This window comes from Enhydra lutris, unplaced genomic scaffold, assembly GCF_002288905.1.
Source record: "Enhydra lutris kenyoni isolate GAN:26980312 unplaced genomic scaffold, ASM228890v2 scaffoldscaffold31, whole genome shotgun sequence".
NCBI classification, from domain to species: domain Eukaryota; kingdom Metazoa; phylum Chordata; class Mammalia; order Carnivora; family Mustelidae; genus Enhydra; species Enhydra lutris.
Genome location: NW_019154115.1, coordinates 21,050,066 through 21,077,271, shown reverse-complemented (window position 1 = coordinate 21,077,271; position 27,206 = coordinate 21,050,066). Strand labels below are relative to the sequence as shown.

General features: G+C 52.1%; 1 protein-coding gene across 1 annotated transcript in view; it reads right to left on the bottom strand.

Annotated features, from left to right (window-relative positions):
* Window positions 1-27,206, bottom strand: part of LOC111153237 (coronin 2B) — a 125,193-nt gene that overhangs the window by 58,710 nt on the left and 39,277 nt on the right. The window contains exon 2 of the mRNA XM_022512141.1: window positions 1,193-1,393. Coding sequence (XP_022367849.1) covers window positions 1,193-1,393 — 201 coding nt within the window. The remainder of the gene's footprint in view (window positions 1-1,192; window positions 1,394-27,206) is intronic.

Below are 27,206 nucleotides of genomic sequence, written 5' to 3'. Positions count from 1 at the left end.
GCAGAGCTAATAGATGTTTCCAGGAAAATACCCAAGCATCTTTAACATCCCCTGTGGTTCACAAGGAGCTTCCATGTCTATCGTCCTACTCCATGCCAACATGGTACATGTAGACGGAGGACGATTCAGCATCCTTGTTTTACCATTACAGGAGGATCAGGTGCAGAGAGGTTAAGTGACTCGCCTGAGATCACAGTGGCTGGCAAGTGGCAGAGCCAGCTGGAACCCTGCCACTGAGGCCATGGCTCCTCAGACCTCTCTGTCCATCGGGTTCTGTCCTCACACCTCTCAGTGTCACTGCGGCTGTGCCCCCTTTGGTGGGAGGGAGGCTATGGCCTGAGGCTTTCCCAAATCTGTGTTCCCCCACTGTGGGCAGGAGAGACTGGAAAAATCCATCCTCCACCACCAGCTGACGGTAGATTTTGAGAACGAAGGCTTCCTTCCGCTTGTACCTCCTCCTCCCCTGAGTGGTTTGGTTTGGCGGAGGGTGGGAGTGGAGATGAGTCAGGCCGGGAAGGGAGAGCTCAGCCATAAACAAGCGAGACTGACAGCGAGCACTTTCCCTGAGGCGCGTGACCTCCCACGGGCCTCCAGTGACTGCCTGAACACAGAGCTTCAAAATTTCATGATCTAGGCTTTGCAGATTTAATTTGCTATATTCACAAAGGCAGCCACAGAAGAGGGAAAACCTTTATCTAGGAAGTGGGGATGAGAGGGAAGGTGAATTATTTCTAGCCTCTCAGTGGAGGGAGCTCACAATGTTTTTTAATGAGGGTGTCATTTCTGCAGATGCCCCATGTGCCTACGGCTGGGTCTTCAACCCTTCTAGCTCCACACCAAAAAGGACAACCCAGGACACAAAATTGTGGAGCAGGACCTGGTCTTGGAAATCACCTGGAGATCAGATGTTCCAATCCCTAGTGTTAACGGGAACCCCATGTATCCGAAGGGAAGTGACTTGTTCAAGTGCAATCTTTGGGGAAGTTTTGGGAACAGATCTCAGGTCTCCTGGATCCTGGCCTGCTCTTCTTCTGGCAAATCTCGGGAAAACCCGGGGGAGGGCACAGCCACCGGACACATGATGAGATGGTAAAAGGGCGGGGGGCACAGAGAGAAATGGAGGCAAGAGTGACCAAAGAGGGCTTCTCCCTGCTCCGGACAGCAGCCAGGGCTAGGGAGCTGCGGGTCCTACCTGCTCCAGAGGGATGACCAGGAAGGAGCCACCTCCCGCGCTCTCGGTGACAATAGCCAGGAAGCGGGCGTTGACAGCACAGAAGTGGTTATCGTGCACATTTTTGGTGATGGGGATACCATCGAAGCAGTGCTCCCGGTTGGCCACCTTCCCGTAGACATTCCGGAACTTGGAGCTGCGGTATTGTGGACGCCAGGACATCTGTGAGGGACCAGGAGAGACAAGTGTCAGGCAGGTCACTGCTTCCAGAAGGGCCTGGGCTGGGCACCGGGTGGGGAGTGGGGAGAAAGTGGAGAGAGGGGAAGAAGCTTCCAGGAATGTGGGGCCCTCTGTGTGCCCGGCCCTTTGCTGGAGAACTTCCTCTCTTATTAAAGTCCTACAAGAGCAAAAACTGGCATGCGGGCACTCGTACAGGAATTTCCTGCCTTTGGTGCACACTCCCATCCCACCTTCCAGAAATGATGTAAGGTCCTTTCACTTCCTAGGGACATGGCATGTGACAGAGCAGACCATCCCCTCAACAACACATATGGGCTGCCTCCTGCCTCTCAAAGGTTGTACTCAATTCAGTATGGGAGGTACAGACAGAGGAGGCTGGTGGCCCCAAAGACAAAGAACACTGCTGTTGGTGAGGATGGGGGGAGATGTCCCCCTTTATGGTGAGGATGGGGGGAGATTTCCCTTTTTTATGTACAAAGAGACAAATGACCACCTATTATCATCCTCTTCTCTGGTTCTCTCAAAAGCCTCTAATCCACAAATGCACCCTCAGAAATCATCATTTTCATCATCAGGCACAGAGAAGTTAAGTGACTTGTCCAAGGCCACACAGCTAATAAGTAGAGCCCTGAACACAGGCCTCCTAACTGGAAATCTGAGACTCTTTCCTACACCAGAATATTCTTCGGAGCAAGATTTTTCAGTGTGTGGTCTAAGGCTCATCTGAGCCTCGCACATTCTTTGTGAGAAATGCTGATCCCTGGGTCCCAGTCCAGACCCACTGAACCCAATATCTGGGGGATGGGCCCAGAAATTAGATTTTAATTCCGCTTTTCTCCCACCTGCAGGAAACACCCAGCGAGAAAGACACACATTAAAGTCTGAGAGCCCAACCCTTCTCTACCCACCATCAATAACACCCATTCCAATCAAGCAACCAGTTGTCCCCTACTGCATGTGTATCCTGTGCCATGCAGCCCAGATTACAGATGTGCACGGGGGGGGGGGGGAGGAGGAATGAGTGGGCAGCCCACGGTGGAGTCCAGTTTCGTTGAAGGATGGATTCTCCTAGAGAGAAGCCCTACAAATGGTCACCTTCACAGACAGAACCCGAATAGGTGTTCTCCCAGTAGATGTGCCTCCAAGTGCAACAGGCCACTGCCAGTACCCAGCCAGGACCTGGCACACAGCTAGAGCTCAAGAGCCCTTTGTTTTCGTTGGTTTGTTTGTTTTAAATATTATTTATTTAGGGGCGCTTGGGTGGCTCAGTGGGTTAAGCCTCTGCCTTCGGCTCAGGTCATGATCTCAGGGTCCTGGAATGGAGCCCCGCGTTGGGCTCTCTGCTCAGCAGGAAGCCTGCTTCCTCCTTTCTCTGCCTGCCTCTCTGCCTGCTTGTGATCTCTGTCTGTCAAATAAATAAAATCTTAAATATTATTTATTTATTTGAGAGAGAGAGTGAGAGAACAAGTGAGCACAAGCAGATAGAAGAGCAGAGGGAGAGGGAGAAGCAGGCGTCCTTCTGAGCAGGCAGCCCAATGTGGGGCTCAATCCCAGGACCCTGGGATCATGACCTGAGCTGAAGGCAGACGCTTAACCAACTGAGCCATTCAGGCGCCCCTCAAGAGCCCTTTGTAAATGGATATGCTGCTGGCCCAACTTTGCCATGATCCATGCCTTCCCCTTCCTGCCAACTCTCCTGTTATCTCCAATGCATCTTGGGACAGATGAGGCAAGGATGATTTCCCTACAGGAAATTTCCATGGGAGGGAAAAACAAAAGGAAGCCCCACCATAGAATCAGGACACCAACTCTGGGAATCTGAAATCAAAACTTTGCATTTGATTTAAATAAAGCCAGGAGCCCAGCTTCGAAGTTTTCTTGTGACTGAAGGAAGGAGTTCAGCTCCCATAAGGAGATTCCCAGGGAGTGTCTCTCACCTGCAGGCAAATCCTTTTCCCACTGGCCTGGGGTTGGGGGGTGGGGGGTTGTCCCCTACCTCCATCTTCTCCTCTGCCTGGGTCACTGTGCACCCTGCGGGGATGGGGGGGCCTTTCCCTGCTCATCACTCCTTCCTCCCTCCCCACCTCAGCCCACACTGCCACCCACTCCAATCTGTCTGCTCTGGTCCCTGCCCAGGTCTGTCAGGACTGTTCAGGACAAAGTCCTGTGGGACACGGACCACAGCCCAATGAGCACTGCTATCTGCAAGACCTCCCTTGCTCGCTCAGGACATCAACTCCGAATCAGGATTACATCAGCGATGCCCAGGCTGGGGTCCCAGGTGCTCACTCTCGATCCCCTTACACGGTGCAGAGATGAAGTGTTTAATTTTAGTAGTTACAGGTTTATTTTAATTTGCATTAGAAATAATATAACATGCATGCCAAATCCATAATTTCACAGATATCACTGCTAATAAGGCTAAGTTAAAAAATAATGAATCAATTACAAAAATATAGCATGAAAAATATAGCAGAGACCTGGCAAAAATTCAATCTGATAGGGGAGTGCTAAGAATTTCTCTGTCCCTTCCAGGTAGAACATTCTAGATTCCACAGTTCCCATGAAAGAAAAAGAGAAATTCTATCTCCTGTTCTTTGCTGGTACATCCCTGGCCTGGAAGGTCTTCACCCCTGTTTCCTGCCCAGCCCGTTAGCCTTCAGGGCACGACTCAACTTGGACTCCTCAGCCCCAGACTCCTCAGAGCCCATGAATAGCCAACACCTCTCCCTCAGGGACTAGTCTCCACCGTGTCACACCGGCTCTCTCTTCCCCAGAAGACAGTCTCAGCATCGTGATGGAAGGTGCTGACCCCAGGGCCTCTGAGCCGGACTGCAGACTGGTGTCTGCTCTTCCTGGGCAACCTGCATGAGTCCCAGATGCCGGGGGTGGGGGGGTGGGGGGGGGGGGGGGGGGGGGGAAGACCTGCTGGGCTTCCGGCCCCTCCCCAACGGGGACCCCCCCCCTCCCCGGTGGGGAGACAGGCAGTGTGATTCAGCCTCCCCAGCACAAGAGGCTGGGGGAGTCACTTCTTAGCCCACATCTGGTGAGCAGGACAACAGTTTCTCTTTCTGCTCCAAGGACAGCCCCTGGCCTGGCACCTGGGATGGGCTGACCCAGGCCCGTTGATAATGGCTCAGCACCACACTCCTCCCAGTGCGGACTCCACTGCAGGGTCTCTTGGGTGGCTGTGAGGGGAAGGGTAACAAGAGCCAGACTAGAGCCACATAGCCCCAGATGCAGTGCCTTTTTTGCTGCTGCCTCAATGTGTGACTTGGGAAAAACACTTAACCTCTCTGTGCTACCTCTGTCTGCTCTTACATAAAGGAGGCCAATAATCCCCACTGCCTCCAAGAGGGCGGAGGAGTCAATGCCAAGATGCTGTGATATGCCTGGCCCAGGCCTGGCCCCATCTGGATGCCCACTTCACAGAGCAGAATAGAAAGCAGGAGAGGAAGAGCTGGGCTCCCACTCCCCCTTATTATGAACGCCCCAGAGCCCTGCAGGTTCAGGGGTGGGACCTGCACCCAGGTCCTCAGGGCCCCCAGCCTGGGTCTGCCATGGCTGGGAGCATCCCACGGGCCTCCTGAGAAATGCCTTGTTCCAGAGCTCTGGTGACACTGAGGCCAGCTGACCTGACGGGCTCTCGGGAGCCCTCCTGTGACACCCATGTTTCCCTGGGTGGAGCCCGCAGCGGCTGGATATACCTGGATCTATTTTCCCATCTGACTTCACGACTCTTCCTCCTCCAAATCTCCTCCACTCTTTCCCTACTCCCTCCCCCACTTTCTGCACTGCCCCGTTTTCTGCCTTTCTCCCCCCATCCCATCTCCCCATTGCCCCATTCCCCAGGGCGTATGTGCCCAAAGAAGCATTTGTGGTCAAGGCTCTTGGTGGAGGCACCTGTATTCTCCTTGAACATATCCCACCGGTGCCCCTCACAGCCCAGCATCCTGCAGGGGGTGGGAGGAGGGGGGGAGGGGGGACTGCCCTGAGCCCAGCCCTCCGGCTTGGGACCTGCACTCAGCAGGCCCATTCTTCCAATGAGCCTGCCTCCTTGGGCTGGGCTCCAGCGGACCCTAGAATAAGGCCAGCCTGCTTCCTAGGAAAATGGAGAACGTCTTTCCAAGGGCTTTGTTCTCAGCAAGCCCACTGCTGGCTTTCCCTACTGGCCAGTAGGCTGGGGCTGGATCTCTCAGCTGGGTCTTCAGAAGGGCCCTGGTCGACCAAATGGTTGTTCACAATAGGATGAACTCGGGGTGCTCCCATGGGTTTCATGTGGCCGACCATGGTCCTCATCACTGGGTCTGCACCCTCACTGCACATAGGCCCACACCGAGAGCATGGCAGAGTGCTGGACCCTGGGTTACCCCTCCCCTCTCTGACTCCTGCTAACCTTGGAAAAGACACTTTGCCTCCCTGAGCATCAGGAGCTCCATTTCTAAAAGGAGATCTGTAATTTCTGATTATGTGGTTGTTTGAAGAATCAAAATGAGATAACGTAGGTGCAGGTCCCATGCACCATGCCACTGCTGCTCCCATGGGCCCAGGCTGTCGAGGGGGCCCGGGAAAGCCCCCCGCACAGATCCTGCTTTCAAATACAGAGAAGACAAAGCCTGTATCTGACACATTCATGGTGGTTAGTCGCTTGGTGGCAAAGAGACTGCGGGACGGAAATGCTGTGGGGATGGGAGGTCAGGGAAGAAGAGCATCAGGGTGGGCTTCCTGGGGGCAGAAGCCCATAAATGCTTCCCTGTCCCAGGCACCATGAGAGCACGGGGCTGCACATGATGCCCATGGGGGAGCTCCAGCTGTCCTTGTACAGGATGGGAAACACCCAGTCAAACTTCAGATAGTTAGCGAGCACAAGGGCGACTGGAACCTGGTCTTTCAGACTCCAGGGTCCAGATTTTTATTTTTATTTTATTTTATTTTATATTTATTTTTATTAGGAAAGATTTCAATGCATAAAAATAGTTGGGGGAATGGTAAAAAAAACCACCCAGCACCTAGGTTGTCATTAACATTTTGCCATGTTTCTCTTTCTCCGTGTGTGTGTGTGTGTGTGTATGTGTGTGCATGCACATGTGCGTGTCCTTTTTTTTTTTTTTTTTTTGTGAAATCATTTGAAAGGAGGTCGCACACATGACTCTTACCCTCTATTACGTCGCCATGCATTTCCTACAAAGGAGGACAATTTCCTACATATTACCACGTCTGAGAAAATTAACAAGTCCTCAATTCTGTCGAAGACCCAGCCCATACGCAGAATGCTCCGAATTCCCTTTTACATCCATTCCCTCTCGTGAACAACCAGGACAGGGGCCACCGGGTGTTCCCATGGGTTTCATTTGGCGGTGATCTGTCTTTTGCCTCCTTTCAATCTAGAACATTCCCATCATCTTTTTGTTTTGTTTTCTTTCCTTTTTTTTTTTTTTTAAAGTGGTATTGACTTTCTGAGCACACACAGTCAGCTGTGTGACAAAACGTTCCAGCGATCTGTCCCATATTGCTTTGTGACAGCTTCAAAGTCATCCCTGTGTTGCCTGTAAACTTTAGGAGTCAAGTGTAAGACTTTGATTCGATTCAGGTGAAAGACGGCCCTGTTATTCATCGCTTGGCTTTGGTTGGGGCAGGGATGGAGAGGAGAAGGCAGACAGAAGGAGTCACACGCACCTGGTCTGACTGGTGGCAGGGAGGGACCGGCACCGCACGCACTGTGGACCCAAGCAGGGCGACCCCAGGCCCTGGAGGGCTGACCTTTCCACCCGCAGTTCCCAAGGGGCTGACTTCACTCTGAGGTCAGCTGGCTGCGTGTGCAGGCAGAGAACAGAAAGCACTCCTCCCTCTTCTGCCAGAGGAGGAGGCCCTGCCAAGCTGGGATGGAGCCGCTGCCCAGACCTCAAAGGGAAGGCAGTGTGGCAGCCAAGAGATGACCTAGAACCTGGCCCTTTGTCTTTTACCCCATCCCCCCAAGCACAGCCTGGATCCTGGTGGGTTGCCCCAGCTCATTCTAGTGAGGGTGGGACACACACACACTCTCTCTCTGAACTTTTCAGGGCAATCAGCACAGACTGAGACAAAGTTGAGCTCCCTACAAGGGAAGACTTTCTTAATGGTTAATGCTGCCCGAGGTGGGAAAGGAAGCTGCCTTTAGAGGTAATGAACTTCCCATCCCTGGAGGGGTTCAAGATTCTGGTGGATGACCTCTGATCAGGGTGGTTTGGAATAATGAATGGGACCAGCGGTGTTCCGTCCCCAAGATGAGATCACAGAGCTCCTCTTTGAAAGGCGCTGTGTTGTAATAAGAAAGGGGCGCAGGGTCAAAATGCCCAGCGGGGGTCCTAGTTCTGTCACCCTGGCTCTTCCTCTTCTGTGAAACAGGGAGCCTGATGCCGCAGAGCTGGGCTGTGGTGACCCTGAATGACAACCACTCTCATGGCAACTGCCATTTCTCCCAGGGTGTCCCAAGGGCTGCTTACTGCTACTCATTCTAAGCTCTAGGTGTGTGTTTTCTCTCTCTGTTACTAGCTTGGGGGTTACCTGGTCATCCACCCCCTTCTGTGCACCCCACCCCGGCCTGGTCCCGGACTCCTGTCTAGCAGGACCCTCACAGTGACTATGGTTGAATAAAGCGTCAGTACGGTGGCCAGGCGCAGGCCGAGGTCAGACACAGCTGCCCGGCTCCCCAGATGGAAGAGGGAGGAGTCCCTCAGGAACCTCACCCCAGGGCTGTGACTTCAGCTTCCTGAAGTTTCGAGTTGCCTTCTCAAGCTGACGTCCCACTCCTGCCCACAGGATGAGGGTCTGGTCCTTAGCCTCCCGCACCAGTGCTTCTGGGTCCATGCCCTTCCACGCAGTGTTTGGCCTAGCAGTCATGCAGCCCCATGTCCTTGGGGCTCCTTGTCACCGGGAAGCCAAGGCCTCTGCATTCACCACAGTTCTCCTTGCTGCAGACAGCACAGTATCAGCAAGGGACCAGTATCTGCAGAGCCGTGCCAAGAAGTCCACCGACGTCATAGCCATGACCCAGGCTAGACACCACCTTGTTCACCTCCCTCCACCCTAGTGGACCAATGCACAGAGCTGGGCAGATACCATAACCTCATTGAAAACATGCAGTACCTCTGTGACTCATTCGAGGCTCCGAGGTGTTAAGAGACCAGCCCAAAGTCACAAGCTATGAACATGGCAGAGCCAAGGCCAGCCAAGAACTTTTGACTCTTAAGTCTACTGTTCTTCCCTTCCTTTGGCCTCTCCCTAAACTTCTACCCCTTCCCACTTGCTCCATAGAATCCAGGATACTCATGATACAGAAGTGTCAAGAAACTATATAGTAGGCAGTGTCTGGGAGTCAGAAAGAATCCAAAGGTTACTGTCTTGTTATTTGTTAGCTGTGTGACTTTAGACTAGTTACTCAACCTCTCTGAGCATTGATAAACATCTACCCATAAAAGGCAAATAATGCCACCTGGCTCACTGGATGCAGTGAAGGGATCAAATCCAAAGACACCCGACAAGGTGTCCTCCAAACATTAGCTCCGCCCTCTCCCCTTGTCCTGCAAGGGAGAGTCTCTGACCTCAATTATGTGTTTATTTGGGGAGGCCAGGATCTGCCAGGAGCACAAGGGGGCTGGGCTGGGCTGATGGTCGGAGGAGGGAGGGAGAGGCTCTGGCCTCCAGATGTGCACAGCTGCTGGGCCGACTCCCTAGCGGCCTCTCCCCGGGCCCAGCGCCATCCTGGTCTCCCTCGGAGAGGGGGAGGGCCCGGAAGGAAGAAGCATTCATTTCGCAGCTGAATGGCCCTTATAGCCTCTTAAGAAATGGAGGCTGCCTTTTTTCTCCTCTGAGATAATCACTATGTACACTCCACATGGAAGCAAATTGTATCCTGTCCTCCGATCCTAAAAATGATTTACTGTGGCCAGCGGGCGCATTTTCTAGATGATGATGACTGAAATTCAGTCCTTTAACTGGAACACAAAAATGTACCAGGGCAGGTTTTTTTTTTTTTCCTTGCCTCTGACTCAGGTGACGGGGGAGTTCATCATGACTACATCCTCAATGGAGAGCCCAGAACCCAGGACCCCTCTGGAATTCAACCTGACAGCTGCTGGGCAACCCACTGGGGTCTGTGGGAGAGCCATTTTCTGTCCACGTGCTGCCAGAGGAAGGCTGACCTTATCCTTCCAGTGGGGATCACTAGCTACATGATGTGGGTCAAGTCACCTTCCTTCCCCGCCGACTCAGTGTCCTCCTCGGTGTCCCAAATCTCTGTGAGGATGGGACAGGAGATCACAGGGGTGCTTTGCAAATGGTGTGCCACTGTCCCAAAGGGCACATCTATTATCACTATTCTTGTCTCATTCGACCACGACGATCGGGGTCCCTGAGCGACAGCCAGTCACCTGGCCCTCCTCTGTCTCTGAGCCCAGGGCTGGATGCATGGGAGGGACCCCAAACTGGAGAGAGCAGAAGTGACCACCAGTTGGGGGCCTGAGAAGTCCACCAGGCTGGGTGGCTGGACTGACTAACTCTAGGCTTCAGTTTCCTTCTCTGTGAGGAGGTCTCTATGGTCTCTTCCTTTCAGCAGGAGTGTCCTTTCTCTCAATAGAGCATTACTCAGACCTCCAAAGTGTACACAGGCCAAGCTGGAGACGCTTGTGTTCCTCGAGAAGGAAGCTGGGAGCACCTTCATGCAGTGGTCTGCAAACACACTGTGGAACCCTGGACCCTTGTGGAACCCAACTTGAGAACCTCTAGTATGAGGAAAGTGCCAGAAATCTGCATTCCAGCCAGCTCAACTCCTCATGTGCTGGGGGCCTTCAAGCAATCCCTCCTTCTGCCATAGGAGATGTTTGGGCCAAATGGCTCACCACCCAGCTCTGCCACTTTGTGGTCTAGCCCAGGACACAGGGTTCCCACTGGCTTTCAGGACTCCTGAGAAGATGCTGTGGCCACTCAAGCAGTTACCAGCATGCCACACCGCACGTGTTCTCTCTGACCTGCTCTCTGACTCCTGGATCTGCTGGGTCTGGGTCTCCAGAGAGTTCCTGAGGGCCTGTCCCTCAATCTTTGGCTCCCCACAGCACACCCAGTGTCAGCAGGGGCACAGGGGCGGGCGGGGGATGAGGCTGGCTCACTGCCCCTGCCCCACCCTCCACCAGAGCTCCCAGCTCCACTGCACGCATGTCAAGGAGACCCACGTTCGCACCCTGGCTGCACCCCAACCTGGTGTGAGGCTCCGAGCCCATCGGAGACCCTGTTCCCTTCGTCTGTGACGTGACCTGCTCAGGAGGACACCACTCCCCCGCCTTGCATTGCTCCTCTCACCTCCTGCAACTCTTTTCTCAAAGGCGATCTCTCAGTGAGACCTGCCCCCAGGCACGTGTCATTATCAAACACACAACGCCTCTGACACATCTGGTGGGACCCTTGTCCTCTCGAAGTCAGCTTCAGGACGGCAGGCATTTCCGTCTCTCCCGTTCACTGTGGCATCAGCCATGCCTAAAACCATGCTAGGTACATGGTCACGACTCAGAGAATGTGCCTACCAGGGGGTCTGGGGCAGGAGCGTGCTGGTAAATGGTTACCAACCAGCTCGTTGAGGGAAGGGGTGCCCTGGTTTTTAGTATTTTCCAGTTTCCATGGCCTAAATGCTCTCACCATGACTGTGGCGTCACTGAATGTGTAGCTGGTCCGGAATTAAACAGCAGTGGAAATCAGATGATGGAGAAAGAGATAGAGGCTACAAGGCAGACAGACCAATGGATGGATGGTGCGAGGCTCCGTACGCTGCAGGATGTTGACCACTTCTCTTAGTGCAGTGGCTCTCAGAGCCCTGGTCTGCTGATCTCCTAACCTGACTGCACACAGGGATCATCTTAGGGGCATGTTATGAAGGCGTCTCTGTGGATGCCCCCTTTTGAGGATACTTCCTCTAGCCCCTATGCCTAACAACTGCCCAAAGCTATACCATCCCACGTGGCAGCTACTTGCTATGTGCCTGATGAATTAAAATGAAATCTAATGCAAAATCCAGTTCCTTTTTTAGACGAACCACATTGGTAGCGCTCACTGGCCATACATGGCTAGGGACTACCATCTTGAACAGTACAGATTACAGAGCGTTTTCATCCCTGCAAAACATTCTACTGGACAGTGCCAGTAGAATATTGATTAGTCCTCAAAAGTCACATCCTAGAAGAGACTGACCAGACTGAACCTCCATATCCCATAGTTCCCAGCCAGGATGCAGGGGAACCAAGGAAAGCCATGGTCTGGAGTCACCCCAATGACACGTTCTTCGCCTCCAGCAAATGTAGAATGCCTGGGTTCCAGGCCGGCATGCCCACCCATTCCCAGAGCCTATTGAGCAAGCCCTTCTCCGCCATGAAATGGGATCCCTCCCAGCTCTGTCCTATCCCTCATGCTATCAGAGCATCAACGTGGAACGAGCGTGGCTGGGATGGCACTTTCTCAACAGCCTACAGATGGGAGGATCCAGCTTTGGCTCCCGAGGATGCTGCCCACTGCCCATCACCCAACACACGTCCAGCCAGACACGAAGTCTATTCCTGGAGCAGGCTTCTGCCCTGAATCCCTGCATCTTTTCTGTTCCGCTGAGCAGGACTGGACACGTGAGGAGAAGGCTGCCGGCCTGTGCTGCTCTGAGATTTTCAGGAGAGCTTCCCACCTACCACAAGATGGCTGCCGGGCAGAGAAGTCTTTCCAGAACACCCCAGGTTCCGTCCTGTGCTCTCCTTTTCCTGGCTTAGCACACTCATGACAATAGCCGATGTTGAGGTGCTCGTTGTGAACCAAGCATTTTATGTCCATTACATCCCCTAATCCTGATAACAACCTTAGGAAAAGATACAACAATAATCTCCATGGACAGAATCACCTGGGCTTCTAAGCTTACAGGAGTGGAGGAGCTGGAGCTGAACTCAGGTCTGACACCTGGGCTCTTCCCGGCATCTTTGCTCCCCAATCACACTGGATGTGATTGAGGGCGGGGACTAGGTCTCAGTCTCCCTCATTTTTCCAGGACTTATCATTAGACTGAATATAGTGTTGCTACATGTTTAGCAAATGCACAAATGAGTGGAGGGATGAGGACAGGAATAAGGAAAAGGGACCCCGTCACTTCCCCTCAAAGCCTCCAAAAGCCCCCTCAGCCCTCCCAGATCACAAACCATGCCCCTTTCCTTCTGGAGATCTGCAGGATCAGCTCTCAACTTGTAAGATCTGACCTGGGCAGAAAGCTGGGAGAAGAAAATGTCTGCCTCTCTAGGGGCCCGACTTTTCCTACATGTGGGTTCTGATACCAAAAGGCTCCCATGCAACCCACCAGAGCTTGTCAGAGCAGAAAAGCACCCTTGGGTCCACTAAAATCCAGCCTCTTGTTTCATAGAAGAATGCCCAGAGAGGGGAAGTGATTTGTCCAAGGTCACACAGCAAGGTTATGTGATAACCAATGCACACTGCCAGACACCTGTTGGTGCAGGGTGAGGAGGGGTGAAAGGATGGGGGTGTGTGCAACACAGGGTTACCCATTTCCTCCACAGGCATGCCCAGTGGGAAGGTCTGGGGTAGGCGGGCCCAGCCCAGAGAAGCGCCCACCCACCATGGGGGTTCTGAGTTCTATATTCCTCTGCCCAGTGAGGGAGGAGCAAGGGAGCTCAAAGCAGAGGCCCAACAGATGGTTTCTATTTGCAGCCACTGAGCCGGGTCTGTGCCAGACTTCTGACCTATTTTGAGGAACTGAGGACCCACTGGCTCAGGGATGGCCTCCCACTCACACCCCTTAACCCAGTTTGGCAGGGGATCAGATGGGTGGTTCAAGGCCAGTGGAGATGGATAGTGGAAGAGGAAAACCTTTGAAAATGAGGGTGGATGTCTGCAAGCCTGAGCTCCAGAGAAGCAATCCTCAGAAGCTAAGCCCCAAGCAACCTGTCTCAGAGTCATCCCTGGGGATTGTCTGTGGAAATTCACATGGTTGGGCTCCACTTCCGGCCTGTAGGATCATGCTCTCTGGGAGTAGACCAGGGAATCTGCATTTGAACAGAGCTCTCCCCACCCCTCGCCCCCAGGTTATTCCTGCTCTTCAGTGTGCCATCTGTGGGCCAACAGCACTGGCATCCTCTGGGGGGGGGGGGAGGGGGGTCGATCAGAAATGCAGAATACCAGGCCCTACGCAGGGCTGAACAGAATCCAGTTTTGCAAGATCCCAGGTGATCTGCAGAAATGTCAAAGTTGAGAAACAGGGCTTTAGTTCAGTGCTTCCCAAACCTGAGTGAGGGCCTGGTAAAGCACAGACCATAGGGCCCCGCCTCCACAGTGTCTGATTCAAGAAGTCTGGGGTGGGGGTGGGGGCAAGTCTCTGCATCTCTAACAAGCAGCCAGGTGATCTGAGGGGACGTAGGCTATGGAGCAAGGAACACCTAGTTCTGTGACCTTACATAAATCCCTTTGCTTTGCTGAGTCTCGGTTTCTCCATCCGTGAAATGGACAGAATTCATACCTTTCCCTTAGGATAATTGTGAGGTCCCTGTGAAATAGTGATGTGTGCGGAGCACTGTGGGAACTACTATATGAGGGTTATTATATAAATACATTGGTTCCTTAAAATGATTGCAGTGATCTCATTTGTCCTTGACACCCATCCTGTTGTAGGGGGAGTCAATCAAAGAGAGGGCCTAACACGTTCCTCCAGGGCTTTACTCTCATTCCTAGACTGCACAGCTGCAAGGCCAGGCATACAGTAAGTGCTTAATAAGGGCTGGCAGCATTCCACCCCAGACTTCTGGTTCTCGGCCCGATTTTCTTTTCCCCACAATCTCAACTTCTTACACCCTCCTCCGTGGTTCTCTGGTCTCTTGCTAGGCGAGACTAAGCAACTTCTTTTTATTTTTTTAAAGATTTTATTTATTTATTTGACAGAGATCACAAGTAGGCAGAAAGGCAGGCGGGGGGGGGGTGGGGGCAGGCTCCCTGCTGAGCAGAGAGCCTGATGCCGGACTCGATCCCAGGACCCTGAGATCATGACCTGAGCCGAAGGCAGAGGCTTTAACCCACTGAGCCACCCAGGCAACTTTTTTTCAAGGTTGTTTGGTAGTTGAGGCTAAAGGCTGGGCTGGGGAGACCCTCCAGGCTCTTCACCTGTGAAATGCCCTGCCTGATGCTTAGGATGATTGGAGATCCCACGTGCAGGTGCCTGGTCCTGCGCCTCGTTGCAGGGCTCCTTCTCTGTGGCAGGACCTACCCACCCAGGCATCCCCAAACGTTCGGGGCTCAGCCCTGGGTAGTTAGACCTCACATGCGGATGCCGCTTCTGTCAAGGAGACCTTCTAAAACAGAGTGTCAGGGATGCTTCCCTGGAAGGGGGCATTCAGGGCCCCCTGTGGAGCAGAGTCCCACGAGCTTTCATCGGGGCCTACCGGGGAGCCCTTCCACGTGTTAGTCCCTATGGCCCGGGGTCCTAGGACCACCTACTTCACAGAATAAGACCTTGCCTCCCTGTCACCCGGCAGTGCAGACAAAGATGGGCTGATAAACTGTTGTAGGGCTGGGGGAAGTGGGGGACGAGGAGCAGGACAGTCTGCACGCCTCGTAGTGGGGTCTCCATTAGAGAACAGAGGAAGCCCACCCATCCCTCAGCACGCCAACGGAGAAAGGGAAAGCTGAAGACCTTGTTATTTTTCTAAAGATTTAATTTATTTAGGAGAGAGAGAATGATAGAAAGCGCTTGCACAAGCATGAGCCCAGGGAGGGGCAGAGGGAGAGGGAGAAACAGACGCCTCACTGAGCACAGAGCCTGACACGGGGCTGGATCCCAGGATCACTGAGATCCTGACCTGAGCCGAAGTCTTATGCTTAGCTGAGGGAGACACTCAGGCGCCCCGAAAGCTTGAAGGCCTTTGTGTTACTGTTAATTACCTTGGGCACAGACAAGGCGGGCCGTCCGCTTGCCCACAGAGAAGCAGACGCCAGGCCCCATGCACACAGCTAATTTGGAGATAAACTTTCTGTGTTGCTTGCCCTCTACTATCACCTGGGGATGTGTGTGTGTAAGTGTGTGGGGTGTGTGTGTGTGTGTGTGTGTGTGTGTGAGGCACCATTTCCTCCAAGACATTGGAAAAACTTCATCAGCTGAAGGTCTAGAAACTAGAGTGGAAACTTTGTGAAGAAAATGTCACTGAGAAAATAAAAAGGTTTTTGTTTAAAAAAACCATCAGACTGATGACTGTCTCATGATGACCTCCACCTTTCAATCACTCATTGCCTTGTAAAAAGAACCTACTAATTCATTTAAGACGTGGCAAGGAAAGGGGAATCTTCTTGGATCTTTGGCCAATTCCCCTATGACAGCGACTGTTGCCCAAACTCACGAGGGACACTGCCTCATCGAGGTGGCCATGTTGTGTCCCACAGGGACCTCTAGCCCAGCTCCAGAGCTCTGCGTGGTAGGGGAGACCCACGCTCAACGGTGATTGGCTCAACCACTCAGCTCCTTCTTTGGGAGTTTAAATGTGAGCTACAGGGAGCCAGTAGTTGGTGGCAGAGACAGGAACCACAGGCTCAGTAAAGGGGGATGGGGAAGAGGACACGGAGAAGCATGAAGAGGGTCAGTTTTACTTTTCAGATATGTAAACGGGCTTCACTCCTGTACATTGATTGGCTAATTGTGACCTTCTCCTTCTTCCTCTTATTGGCATCCATTTATTCAGAGAGACTTAGGACGATTAAAGCAGGAATCAAAAAAAAAAAAAGAAAAGAAAAGAGAAAAAAGCAGGTTCTGACTTCTAAAATAGGATTTTGCACAGCTACATGACCATCTTAAGAGCCAGACCTAAGAGGCTTTTCTGGACTCCCATCTCCCCCTGCTAGCAAGGGAAGAGTCTTCCTTGGCTGACTCTGGTGAGACACCAGGGGAAGAGGAAAGCCCACTCCTGGCAGATGGAGACGGAGAATGCGAAATCAGAAATCAGAACGGAAGTTCATATTCAGGTATGTGTCCTGATTTTCCATCTCGGGGGCAATATGCTTGGTAGGCAGACGGGTTTCCCTCCAACTTCTTGGTTAGGATTCTGGAAAGAAGGGTGCCTAGATGGCTCAGTGGGTTGAGCGTCCGACTCTTGATCTTAACTCAGGTCTTAATCTCAGGGTCATGAGTTCCGACCCTGCGCTGGGCTCCACGCTGGGCATGGAGCCCACTTTAAAAAAGAACAAAGGATTCTGGAAGGAGATCACTATTCAAACAAGATGTGGTTTCACAGGATTAAGATGCCAAGGGGAATGGCCAAACAGAGGGGGCTGCATGTGCAAACCTGAGCTCCCTTCAGCTCTTGCGTGTTGGAGAGAACCCTGCCGTCAGTCCCTGTACACCTCTGAGGGAGGATATGGAAGGTCTAAGAGCCACGGGCCACCAAGAAGTTGCTGTTGAGAGGGGCAAACCAACTGCAAGGCCAGGGGCAAGATGGATATGAGACAAAGGCCCAGCTGGGAACAGACCCTGTCATTAGGGCCAAGAAAAAATGGACCATGAGTCTGTCAGTTGGAGAATTCAGTGGTAGGTGCCCAAAGAATGCCCAAAGAAGGACAGACCAGACACACTTTAGTGGACATCAGCCAGGACACGTCTAAGGACCAGCACAGAACTGGGGGTCCCCTTCCCTCTAACATCTGAGGTCATATAAGCCTCAGCCGTCTATATCCACGGATATCATTTTGAAAAAGAGCCAAAGGAGGAGGAGCTCTGAAAGATGAGTCCTTGAGAATCATTCAAGTAGAAGCCAAATTACCCCCAAAGAGGCCGAGCCTTTACCCTACAAGATGATTTACATGACTGAATCAGACCGACCCCGCTGGACTGGGCTAGATGTGTTTTATCACCGTGACTCTGTGAGGCAAGGCTTCTGAATTAGATCAGATCAGCTTTGGAGAAAATAAAGGATCTGTATCTTCTCTGTGCCTCCAAGCTGTCAGGGCCGCCGTGGAAGGCCATGCAGGACGTGCACTGCACACTTGACCATGTGAATAGCGCCCCCTGGGGTTACAGAGCTCAGGTTGGCGGCGGGGAGGGTACAGCCAGTCCCTTCCCAATGAGGAAGAGGCTGCAGAGGGAAGCGGCAGAGTAAGAGAGCTCTCACCAGTATCCCAGAGGCCAGGCTTGAGCAGACAAGAAAAACCTTGGAATCCTGCACACTTGAGGATCAGAAACATCATTCCAGGCTTCAGATGCCTGGTCACGTGGCTGCCCCTGGGAGCCCGTGAGGCCTGCCTGCCGCTTACTCTCTTGCCTCCTATTACTGACCATAAAAGGGTTTGCTTCTAGCGACCAACGTAGACCCCATTCCAGGAACGCGGAGTGACAACCATCATCTCTGGCAGCTCAAGAGAAGGGGTTCTGCTCATGTGGGCACATCAGGACTTCCTTCAGTGTGGGGTGCTGGCTTCGAGATGGGAAGGATGTGATCCTTCTCACTCCCCAGACCTCTTGTTTGATAAAACAGAAACATGCCTACAGCTTGAGTCTTTCTTGGTTGGCCTTTTTTGTTACTTGTAGCCCAAAGCATCGCAGCTGATGGAAGAAAGGGCTTCGGACACTGCCTGTGACAGGTCTCCATGAGGCCTCTGTCTCAGCGGCCCTACCCTCAGAGTCAAAAACCTAGAGAAGGTGAGAATGCCCAGACCCCACCCAGCCCAGCCCACACCCAGCCTAGGCCTCTGCCAGAGTGCGAAGAACCAGGACCAGGACCCCCTCCATTCCCCTTCCAGGTTTTCTCTCCTCTCCCAGCAGAGCTCCTTGGGGTGGGCTGAGGCAGATGCCTCTTCTTCCTGTGTGCTTGCTGGAAAAGTCGCATGAATGGGGGGGTTGGGGGAGAGCAAGAATCAGATTCATGCTGCCCTTGGCTACACAGCTACCCCCCACGGCACATTCCAGGCCCAGCAATGCTGTGGAGACTTGAAAGGAAATACCCCCACCTTTTTTTTTTTTCTTTCATTCTACTAAAAGCTGTCATTGCTATAGAAAGCATGAGGAAGGGGGTAGAGAAGAAAATGAGGTCATGTGTCTAAAACATCTGCCACAGGCCTGGTGGGTGACGAGCAAACAAACACCAGGACCCTTCTTCCTCTCTTCCATCATGGCGGCAAAGCAGGTGACAAAGTGTGGCCACGGTGCCTCGGGCAGGATACCCTGCCACTGTCTGTTGGGATTCGTGCTTTTTTGAGGTTCCCTTTCTCCTTTCCCTCATGGTAGTGACACACACACACACACACACACACACACACACACATACACACTGCTGGCTCAAGAGCCTAGCCTCCCTGACTGCACTGTGAGTTGGGTTCAGGGTCATGGGGTTACCATCTTTTTCAGCCCCATTCAAACCTCCCAGAGCTGGTCCCCCCACAGGGGCTACTCCCATCACAGACGCTTCTGCTGGTCCCCATTCACTTCATGAGCACGTTAGGAAGACCCAGAAATTGCTCAGCCTTCCTTCGACATGGTCCCAGGCTGTGTTCTTTGCTTCAAGGCCTCCCAATCACTATGAAACCATAGCCACGGTTCCCCAGGTGCCAGCCCACTGGCAATATCTGACCTTGCAGACTCATCTCTGCAGATGAAGTCTCTCTGCTTCCCCCTCGCCTGGAATCAAGACCACCCCAGTCTGTAGGTCACTTTAGTGAAAATAGAAAATGGTTCCTCTTCCTCTAGGCAGATGTAGACCCAGATCAGAGCCCATGACTTGGTGAGTGAAACGTGAGCTGGACTTGTTCCTCTGCCAGGTGCCTTTGTGCAGGCCACAACCTGCACAACTGTACATGGTGGCCACGCATGGAGCCTTTCCAATTACCCTCCTGTGTTTCTGACCTAAATGCTATTCTCAGACATTGACTACTCCAGAATTTCCAATGTGGGGCAGACCAGCTCAGGGGGCAACAACTTCACAAAACATCAAGACCTATTTAGTACTCCTCAGCACAATCTTGTGGCTTACCCAGCACCTCCTGCTAGGTCTTGCTCCCTGGACTCCTCCCTGCTCATGCTCGTTAATGTCATAGCACCTCTAGCACCCCCAATTCCAATTCATTCCTCCCTGCCTGTTTTGGAGGTGAACCACACAGCTATCTCAGGAGACATGGGGGTGTCCTACCCTCTGGTGTTCTCATCTAGCTCTGGTTGGACGTCTTTATCACTAACTGGCTACTGTCACAAGTTCACAAGAAATTGGGGCTATTCGTGGTGCTTCCTCAAGCCACAGGAGGTGGCTTGATGGGAGATTAAGTGAGAAAATGCGTGTAGAATGCTCCTGACATTACCTGGCACCTACTGTGTGCTCAATTCACTTAGCCACAGTCCCTTGACTCAGCTGTTCCTGATTCCTTGTTTTAACCCGGATGAAGCAAGGTAATGCACCGGGGTAATGTATCTGACATTGCGTTGTATTTACTATGTGTCAGGTACTAGTCTAAGCATTTTGCCAGTATTAACTTAATCCTCAAAGCAATTCAGGGGTGTAGCAGGTGCTATTATCTTCCCCTTATTACAGGGGAGGAAACTGAGGCACAGATGTCCAGTAACTTGCCCAAGATCCCATACAGATGAAGTGGTGGAGGGATCTGAACCCAAGCCTTCCAGCTCCACTGGGTGTATCGCTCAACACGCAGGCCATAGGGCTTCTTGCTGGCTGGGGTGGGAACTGAATGAGATAATGCAGGCAACATGCTTGGCACATGGAAGAAACTTGATATTCATCGTTATGTTAATGTATCGTTATTGTTGCACATTTATCACTTGTATGACTAAAACGTGCAAAGCACCCACCGGAATCAACCTGCCCCTTCTTGCCCTTTTCCCCTCCTCCAGTGCTGATGTTGCTACATTTTGGTGGTGGTGGGCAGGAGTCTTGGCACTCTTTGTAGAAGGTCTCCTGCTGGGTTTCCAGTCTGGGGGCGGGGAGAAAAGACTGCAGGTATCAAGGGGAAGATGAATAAAACCCCCCACCACAGAGCCCTCTGGAACTTGGGGACGCATAGCAAATAAAGTGGGCTCCAATACAGAGAGGCTGGAAGTAAACAGGGCTAAGGAAGCAGACGAAGGGGACCAGGCTGCCCCCAACAAGGTCCAAGTCAGAAAATAATAAATGACTTGCCTAACAGCATCCCCGAGGCTGCTTCCTCCAGGAAGCCTTCCTAGATATCCCAGGCAGATCAACGCCTTCCTTCCCTGTGCCATCAGAACACTTTATATATCTAGCCCTGCCCTGCCCATATTATGCCAGCTTTATGCGAGAGCCACAGTCAAGCATGGTCAATGTGTCTTGGACTTGAGTCTTCTGGAGCGCAAGGACCAGGGCTGTCATGGTGGCATCCCCTGTGGGGCCTTCCGTGCAGGTACAATGGAGGCTCAGTGAACACTTGATGAGTGAATGAGTGAATGAAGGGGACACGGCTCCCGCCCACCTCCAGCCTCTCTTTTCTGTGACCTCCCCATTGCCGAGCAACTGCTGAGATGCCAGGGTTGGCAGGAGGTGAACCATGTGAGATCCCAGCTGGCTGTGGAGGGCGACGGGGGACACTGCCACCCCTTCCCCCCATCAGCCGGAGGGGGACTGCCGTATGGCCTGAGCCCCCCTTCCTTCCACAGCCCCAAGCGGAGGTCCTGCAGTGACGTGATGAGACTGGGAGCGGGCCCCAGGCAGCTGGTCCCAGGGCCTGGGCATCTGCATTTTAAAAACCCTGCTCAGTGAGGAGGAGGAGACACCAGTCTAAAGGCGGTGATTCCTGGGGTGTCCCTGGCTCTATCTTGCCCCCTTCTCACCCCAATTAAAGGCCAGGAGTCCTGCATCCATGTCATCCGGCCACCATTTTCCCTTCTCTGTTGATGTCACTCCTCCCCAGGGGTCACAGAGAGGGTGAAAAGAGTAGAACTCAACCCACTCGTGCCGGCTCATACCAGTGCCGGGCCCCACGTGCAGCTGGAGCAGCCTCAGAATAGGAATGTGAGTCTGGACTCACCTCGAGTTTTTTTCACTTTCTCCAGGACACTGAAGTGTTTTCTGATCTTAAGACTTAACAACATCGGTCCACCTTCTGGCCACTGGTTCTGTCTTTCAGCTATTTACATGGTCATGCAATTTGGTCTTCAATCCCTTCTGGGAGGTGGCTTTGGTCCTCCAAGCACACCTGATAGAAAGGGCCAGAAAGCCCCAGAGCCCCGGGCTTCCAAGGGAAAGGGGCGAGATGCTGGACATAGTGCCACAACGTGTCCACTAAAGGGCGTGGCAAGACTTCCAGTACGATGGACAGTTAGGTCTTTAGTAGAATATGTTACAAGAACAAACAGTCAGGGGCTGTGCTGACTTCCTGATTTGAAAAACCAGTATTTCAAGGTCAAGTCCATGAAGGAAATTTATAATAAATCAACCTCTGTGTCAAAGGGTTCACTCACACCTGCTGACCCGCCATTCTCTGGGGGGGACCCAGCCTCTTCCGTGTTCACAGTCCTTGTCCAGGCTAATCCTCTGGTTGACGTGTCCCCGCTATGGACAAACCCCTACTCCTTCCTCAAGGCTCACCTCAAGGTCACCTTATCTGGGGAGCCTTTAGGGACAGTGATGGGTACAAGGTACAATACTGAGTTCTCAAAATATCTTTTTACATGGCTCCTAGGACCTTCCCCCAGTGAGTAATTACTGCTCTACAAGCCCCGTTTCTCCCACTGGTGTGTGATCAACTCGGAGGCAAGAATCCTTTCTCTTTGCATCTTGAGCACTTAGCACAGCAAGAGCCCCAGGCCAGGAGGCAGAGACCCACAGACTCAATCTGGCCCACAGATGTGGGACTTAAAGGTCAGCACAGTGATTATAATCATTCTGAATTACTTGCCAACATTAAGAAAATCAGGACTCTTCATATAAAAATCCAGATTCCTTCCTCTTCCGGAAAAACTGGAAATCAGAAGTCCTGGCCCACTCTGGGTCAAGATTCCCAGAGCTGCTCCTTCTGAAGGGAAGCGGGGTCTTCCAGTTATTCCCAAGCCACCCCTCTTTATGAACTAGGTGCCCTCGTAGAGGCATGTAGTAGCTAATTTAAAAAACATTGCTGAAGAATGAGTCTACTTTGACTTTTGAAAAAGCCAGAGCAGAACGATCAGCATGGGAACCAAACGCATTGCATTTCTTGCTAGATCATATTTCTGCACGAAATCTGGGGACAGGGAAGTTTCCCCAGGAAGGTAAACCTGGCGCATCCACACCATGGAATCCGACTCGGCGATAAGAAGGGACAAACGACTGATTCCCGCATATGTCATGACCGAATCTCAAATACATTATGCTGAGCCAAGCGCGCCAGACACAAACACTGCACTTATACGATATTCCGGAAAAGACAAAACGATAAAGATAGAACACAGAGCGGTGGTAAGTGGGAAGAGGGGTTGACTACAGAGCAGCTGGAGGGGATTTGGGGGAGGGGGAGACAGAAATGTTCTAAGTCATAACTGATACTACACAGCTTGTATGTCATTGTTGAAATACATGGAACAGAACACGGTAAAGGATTTTTATTGCATGGAAAGGATACCTCAATAAAACCGACTTTTAAAAAATTCCTCGAAGAAATTTTTGTCCTGGTCCTCCATACAGAAATTTGCATACAAGAAATGACCAGAACAGGGGCGCCTGGGTGGCTCAGTGGGTTAAAGCCTCTGCCTTCGGCTCAGGTCATGATCTCAGGGTCCTGGGATCAAGCCCCACATCGGGCTCTCTGCTCAGCAGGGAGCCTGCTTCCTCCTCTCTCTCTGTCTGCTTCTCTGCCTACTTGTGATCTCTGTCTGTCAAATAAATAAAATAAAATAAAATAAAGAAATGACCAGAACAACTCAAGTTTAAGGACTCCTAAGCCCTGTGTGGTACGCCGAGGAGACAGGGTCCCTTTCCTCCCACTGTGTCACACTCTGGACACCTGGTGCAGGCAGTCTAGGGTCGTGCAGCACAGAGGAGGCGTCCCCGGGCACCCTGCCACCTGTCCGGCGGTGTCCCCCGCTCTGGGCAGATGTGGCCTTCAGCCACGAACACTGGAGGAGAAACAGAGACCCCCGGCTCCACCCCACATCCACTGAATTAAAATCCAGAGGCCATACCCAGGAAGCCGCCAGGCTGATGTTTAAAAAGCCCCTTGGTAATTCCAGTGTAACCCTAATATTTGAGATGTGTGGTATATGGGCTCTGGGCCTTGGAGACAGTGGCTCCTGATAGGAGTTCGGGCTGGGGAAAAGTCTGTGAATGGTACTTTTAGAAGATTCTGATGATCTGTGCATCCCCATTACTGTTCGTGTTGGTGATCGCATTCTCCGTTGATTCTGTCTAACCTTGGTAGGGCACAGGGATATGGATTACCTCCTCTAAACCAGGCAGCCAGCTTCCTTAATCCCCATTTATCGGATGAGATAAGAAAATCAGAAGTCAAGGGGAGGTCGCCTGCCAGGGTGGGGCAGGGGCAGGACCTGAGATCTGGTCCTTGGGTCCATCTCTCCTGCCTTCCACCACCCCTCCTTTTCACTGGAGGCCGAGCTGAGGAGGGGTTGGGCACAGAGGGAGGGCTCAGCAAGGGTTTCCTCTCCAGCCAGCGACTAAGAAGCCAATTTGCGTTCCCTGTGCCCGACTGCAGAGGAGCTGCTGACATCATTGCTCCAGGCTCCTGGGGCCCAGGATGGAGAAGCCCAACGGGACTTCTGGAGCAAAGAAAACTGCAGGCTGCCCTTGGCATCCCCCATCAGAGTCCATCCCACTGCCAGCGATAATGACTCCTGGACATCATCAGGGATGGCCTCAGTGCACATCCCTGCTGGGAGAGGCTGACCTCACCCATTTCTGTCCTTTTGGGCTAAGGCAGGGCAGGGCTGAAGATGCAGGGCAAATATGGCTGTGGGTGGGGAGGGCCAGAGGTCACGCGTGTCAGCTTGCACATGCTGGATACTGCCAGGGTTCCCGAATGACTTTCCCATGGTGTGCAAAGGGCCCAGGGTCTCAGTCCAGTTGCTTCAGTTCTGTAGGCACTCCATAGGGGTGACACTTTTATTTCTACTGAGTAGCCAGAGAAGTCCAGCGACAGAATGGATTATTTACAAGTGGTGAGTTTCCCATCTCTGGAGGCAATTAATGACATTGGAAGGTCCTTTGGTACAGATGTTAGAGATGGGACTTCCACATCAGGTTCAGTTTGAACTGAATGACACTTCAAGGGTCTTTTCCATCTCAGAGAACGACAGACTCACTCATCTCATCCTTCCAGCCACCAGCAGCCCTCAGTAAAATGTTGTCTAGCAGACTCACACTCAAGTGCCTGTAAAACCAGCCCTTTCCTCCTCACGCTGTGGTCACAGACTCCACCTGGACAGATGGTCTCAAAAAGACCCTCAAGTCCACACTTGCACACACTCAAGTCCATCTTGCACACCCACTCACTGAGCAGTTGCCGCCATCATTGCCAACAGCAGTAGCACCCAACACACTGAGCACTCACTACAAATCAGGTTTTGGGCTAAGTCCTCCTCTCCCTTGATCTCCTTGAATTCTCCTAAGAGGAAGGGCTTTCTATTCCCATTTTAAAGATGGAAAACCAAGGCTAAGATGGTAAAACGACACGTTCAAGGTCACATGGTTGGCAGGAGCGAAGCTGGGCTTTGAACCTTGTTCTTTCTGGCTCCAAAGCCTGGCCTCGTGAGCCACATTGCGTCCCTAACACAAACCAACAACCAAACCAAAGTGAGCCCCACTTGTCCTCAAAAGGCTGCTTCCAGCCCAGCCGTCACCCAACCTTGGCACATTCTCCCCTCATTTGCACTCGTGCTGGTCTCCAGGTCATGGGAATGTGGAATCCTCCCCAGCAGCGGGCTCCTGCTTGAGCCTGAGCAGCATAGGGGCCCCGGCTTGCGAATGGTTTCAACCCACCTTTGTAGCTTCTCTCCTCGAAGGCCTCACTCAGCCAAACAGGTCCCTTCCCGGTCACCTCCGGGCATTTGCTCTGGCTGGCCCTCATTGGGAATGCCTTCTCCTCTTCTCCTGGCAAAGCCCATTCAAGGGCACAGTTCAGTTCAGGTGTATCCTGCTCCATGGAGCCTCTCTGATCCCCGGCAGGCAGAGCTGGTCCCTCCCTCCCTTGGTCCATTCCTCCGTTTCAGCTTTTACCGCATTGTTCTCTGGCTAGTTGTTTATGTGTCTGCCTCCCTCACTAGACTGTGAGTCCCCAGGGCCCAGGGCTGTGTCTCATTCAATGTGAGCTTCCGTCTGTGAGCACAGGGGCTGGCAGGGCAAAGAAGCCCAGTAAATGCCGTGGTCTTATTACTCGTGGCCAGGAGGGTCCCACCCAGGGCACCCACAGGTGCACGATGGCCAGAGCTGAGTGCGTTCATGGCTGATGTCATCTGTCCCCAGAGAGCAGAGTACCAAGCCCATCAGTATGCCAGCAGGAACATCTGGGCTCCTTCGGAAAGCTCTGTCTTCCCGGAAGTGGAGCAGAGGTGGGGCAGCATGGACTGGGCAGCATGGACTGGGCACCGATGTCCGGGTCAGGCTGCTTCTGAGTGGAGACAGGCCAGCGGACTTCTTGATTTCATCCAGCCGACTTTCTACACTGGTTGGGGGATTTCAACACAGAAACTGGCTCCCCGCCCGACTCCATCTGACACCCAGTGGGAAGGCCTGGAACCATTCTAACCCGGGTCAGTCCATAGCTGGCTGGGTGATGGCAGGCCTGCCCTGCCTTGGGGCTCAGTTTGTCCATCCACAAAACGGGAGAAACAATAACTCCTGCTCTGGGAGTATTTACTGGGGTAAAAAGAGTAAGTAAGTAAAAGACAGAAATATAAGAAAGGGTTCAGAAGCACAATGTGAGGCCAAATGAGGCTGGAAGCGGAAGGCTCTCTTTACTTCTGTAGATTAAGAAGAACCTGCAGGACCCAAGGACAAGGGTTTTTTGGGCTTCTGTTTTGTCATTTGTCAGATGAGGGCTTAATATGAATTCCTGTTTGTCAAACTTCATAATTTATGGACCACTGCCAATATTGTTTTGCCATCTCTATAAATCATCTGAGCCATATTTATTTAAGGATTTTGTTTAGGGGTATCTGGCTGGCTCAGTCTTGATCTCTGGGTTGTGTGTTCAAGCCTCACATGGGGTGTAGAGATTACTTAAAAATTAAAAAAAAATTGTTTAAAGAATATTGTTTAAGTTGACCCTCTCTAAAATTTAAATATATGCCTGAGCCTCATTTTAAGGAATTTTATCCATGATGGAACTGGTTCAATGTGTTAGCTACATTTTTCTACTACACATTAAATAAATATGTCACAATTAAACCAAACCATATTTATCCAGGCCCCAGTGAAAACATCTTGTACATCACTGGTGGCTGGTATCAGTTCTTTGAGAAACAGAGGGAGATGGTAAGCCAATCCCTACTCTCCAGGAGCTCCAATCTTGCCTGCAAAACAAAAACAATAACCAAACAAAAACAAAGCAAAACCTCTCCAGTTGCTTCCATGTGTTTCCCTTATGTTTCCTTTAAAGCCTGCTCAAAGGCATACCAAAATGCATACAAATGGTGGGGCAAAAAATCAAGTAGTGACGAAATTCAGTTTAAAGGAAAGTGAGGGTAGGAGAACTAAGGCAAGGCAAAATGAGTACATAAAAGTCCCACTGGAATCCATGAATGTTCCGTGAAAGAGTGCCATGGATTGGAACTCTGAGCTTCCTAGCAGCCAAGGTAAAAAGGGAAACA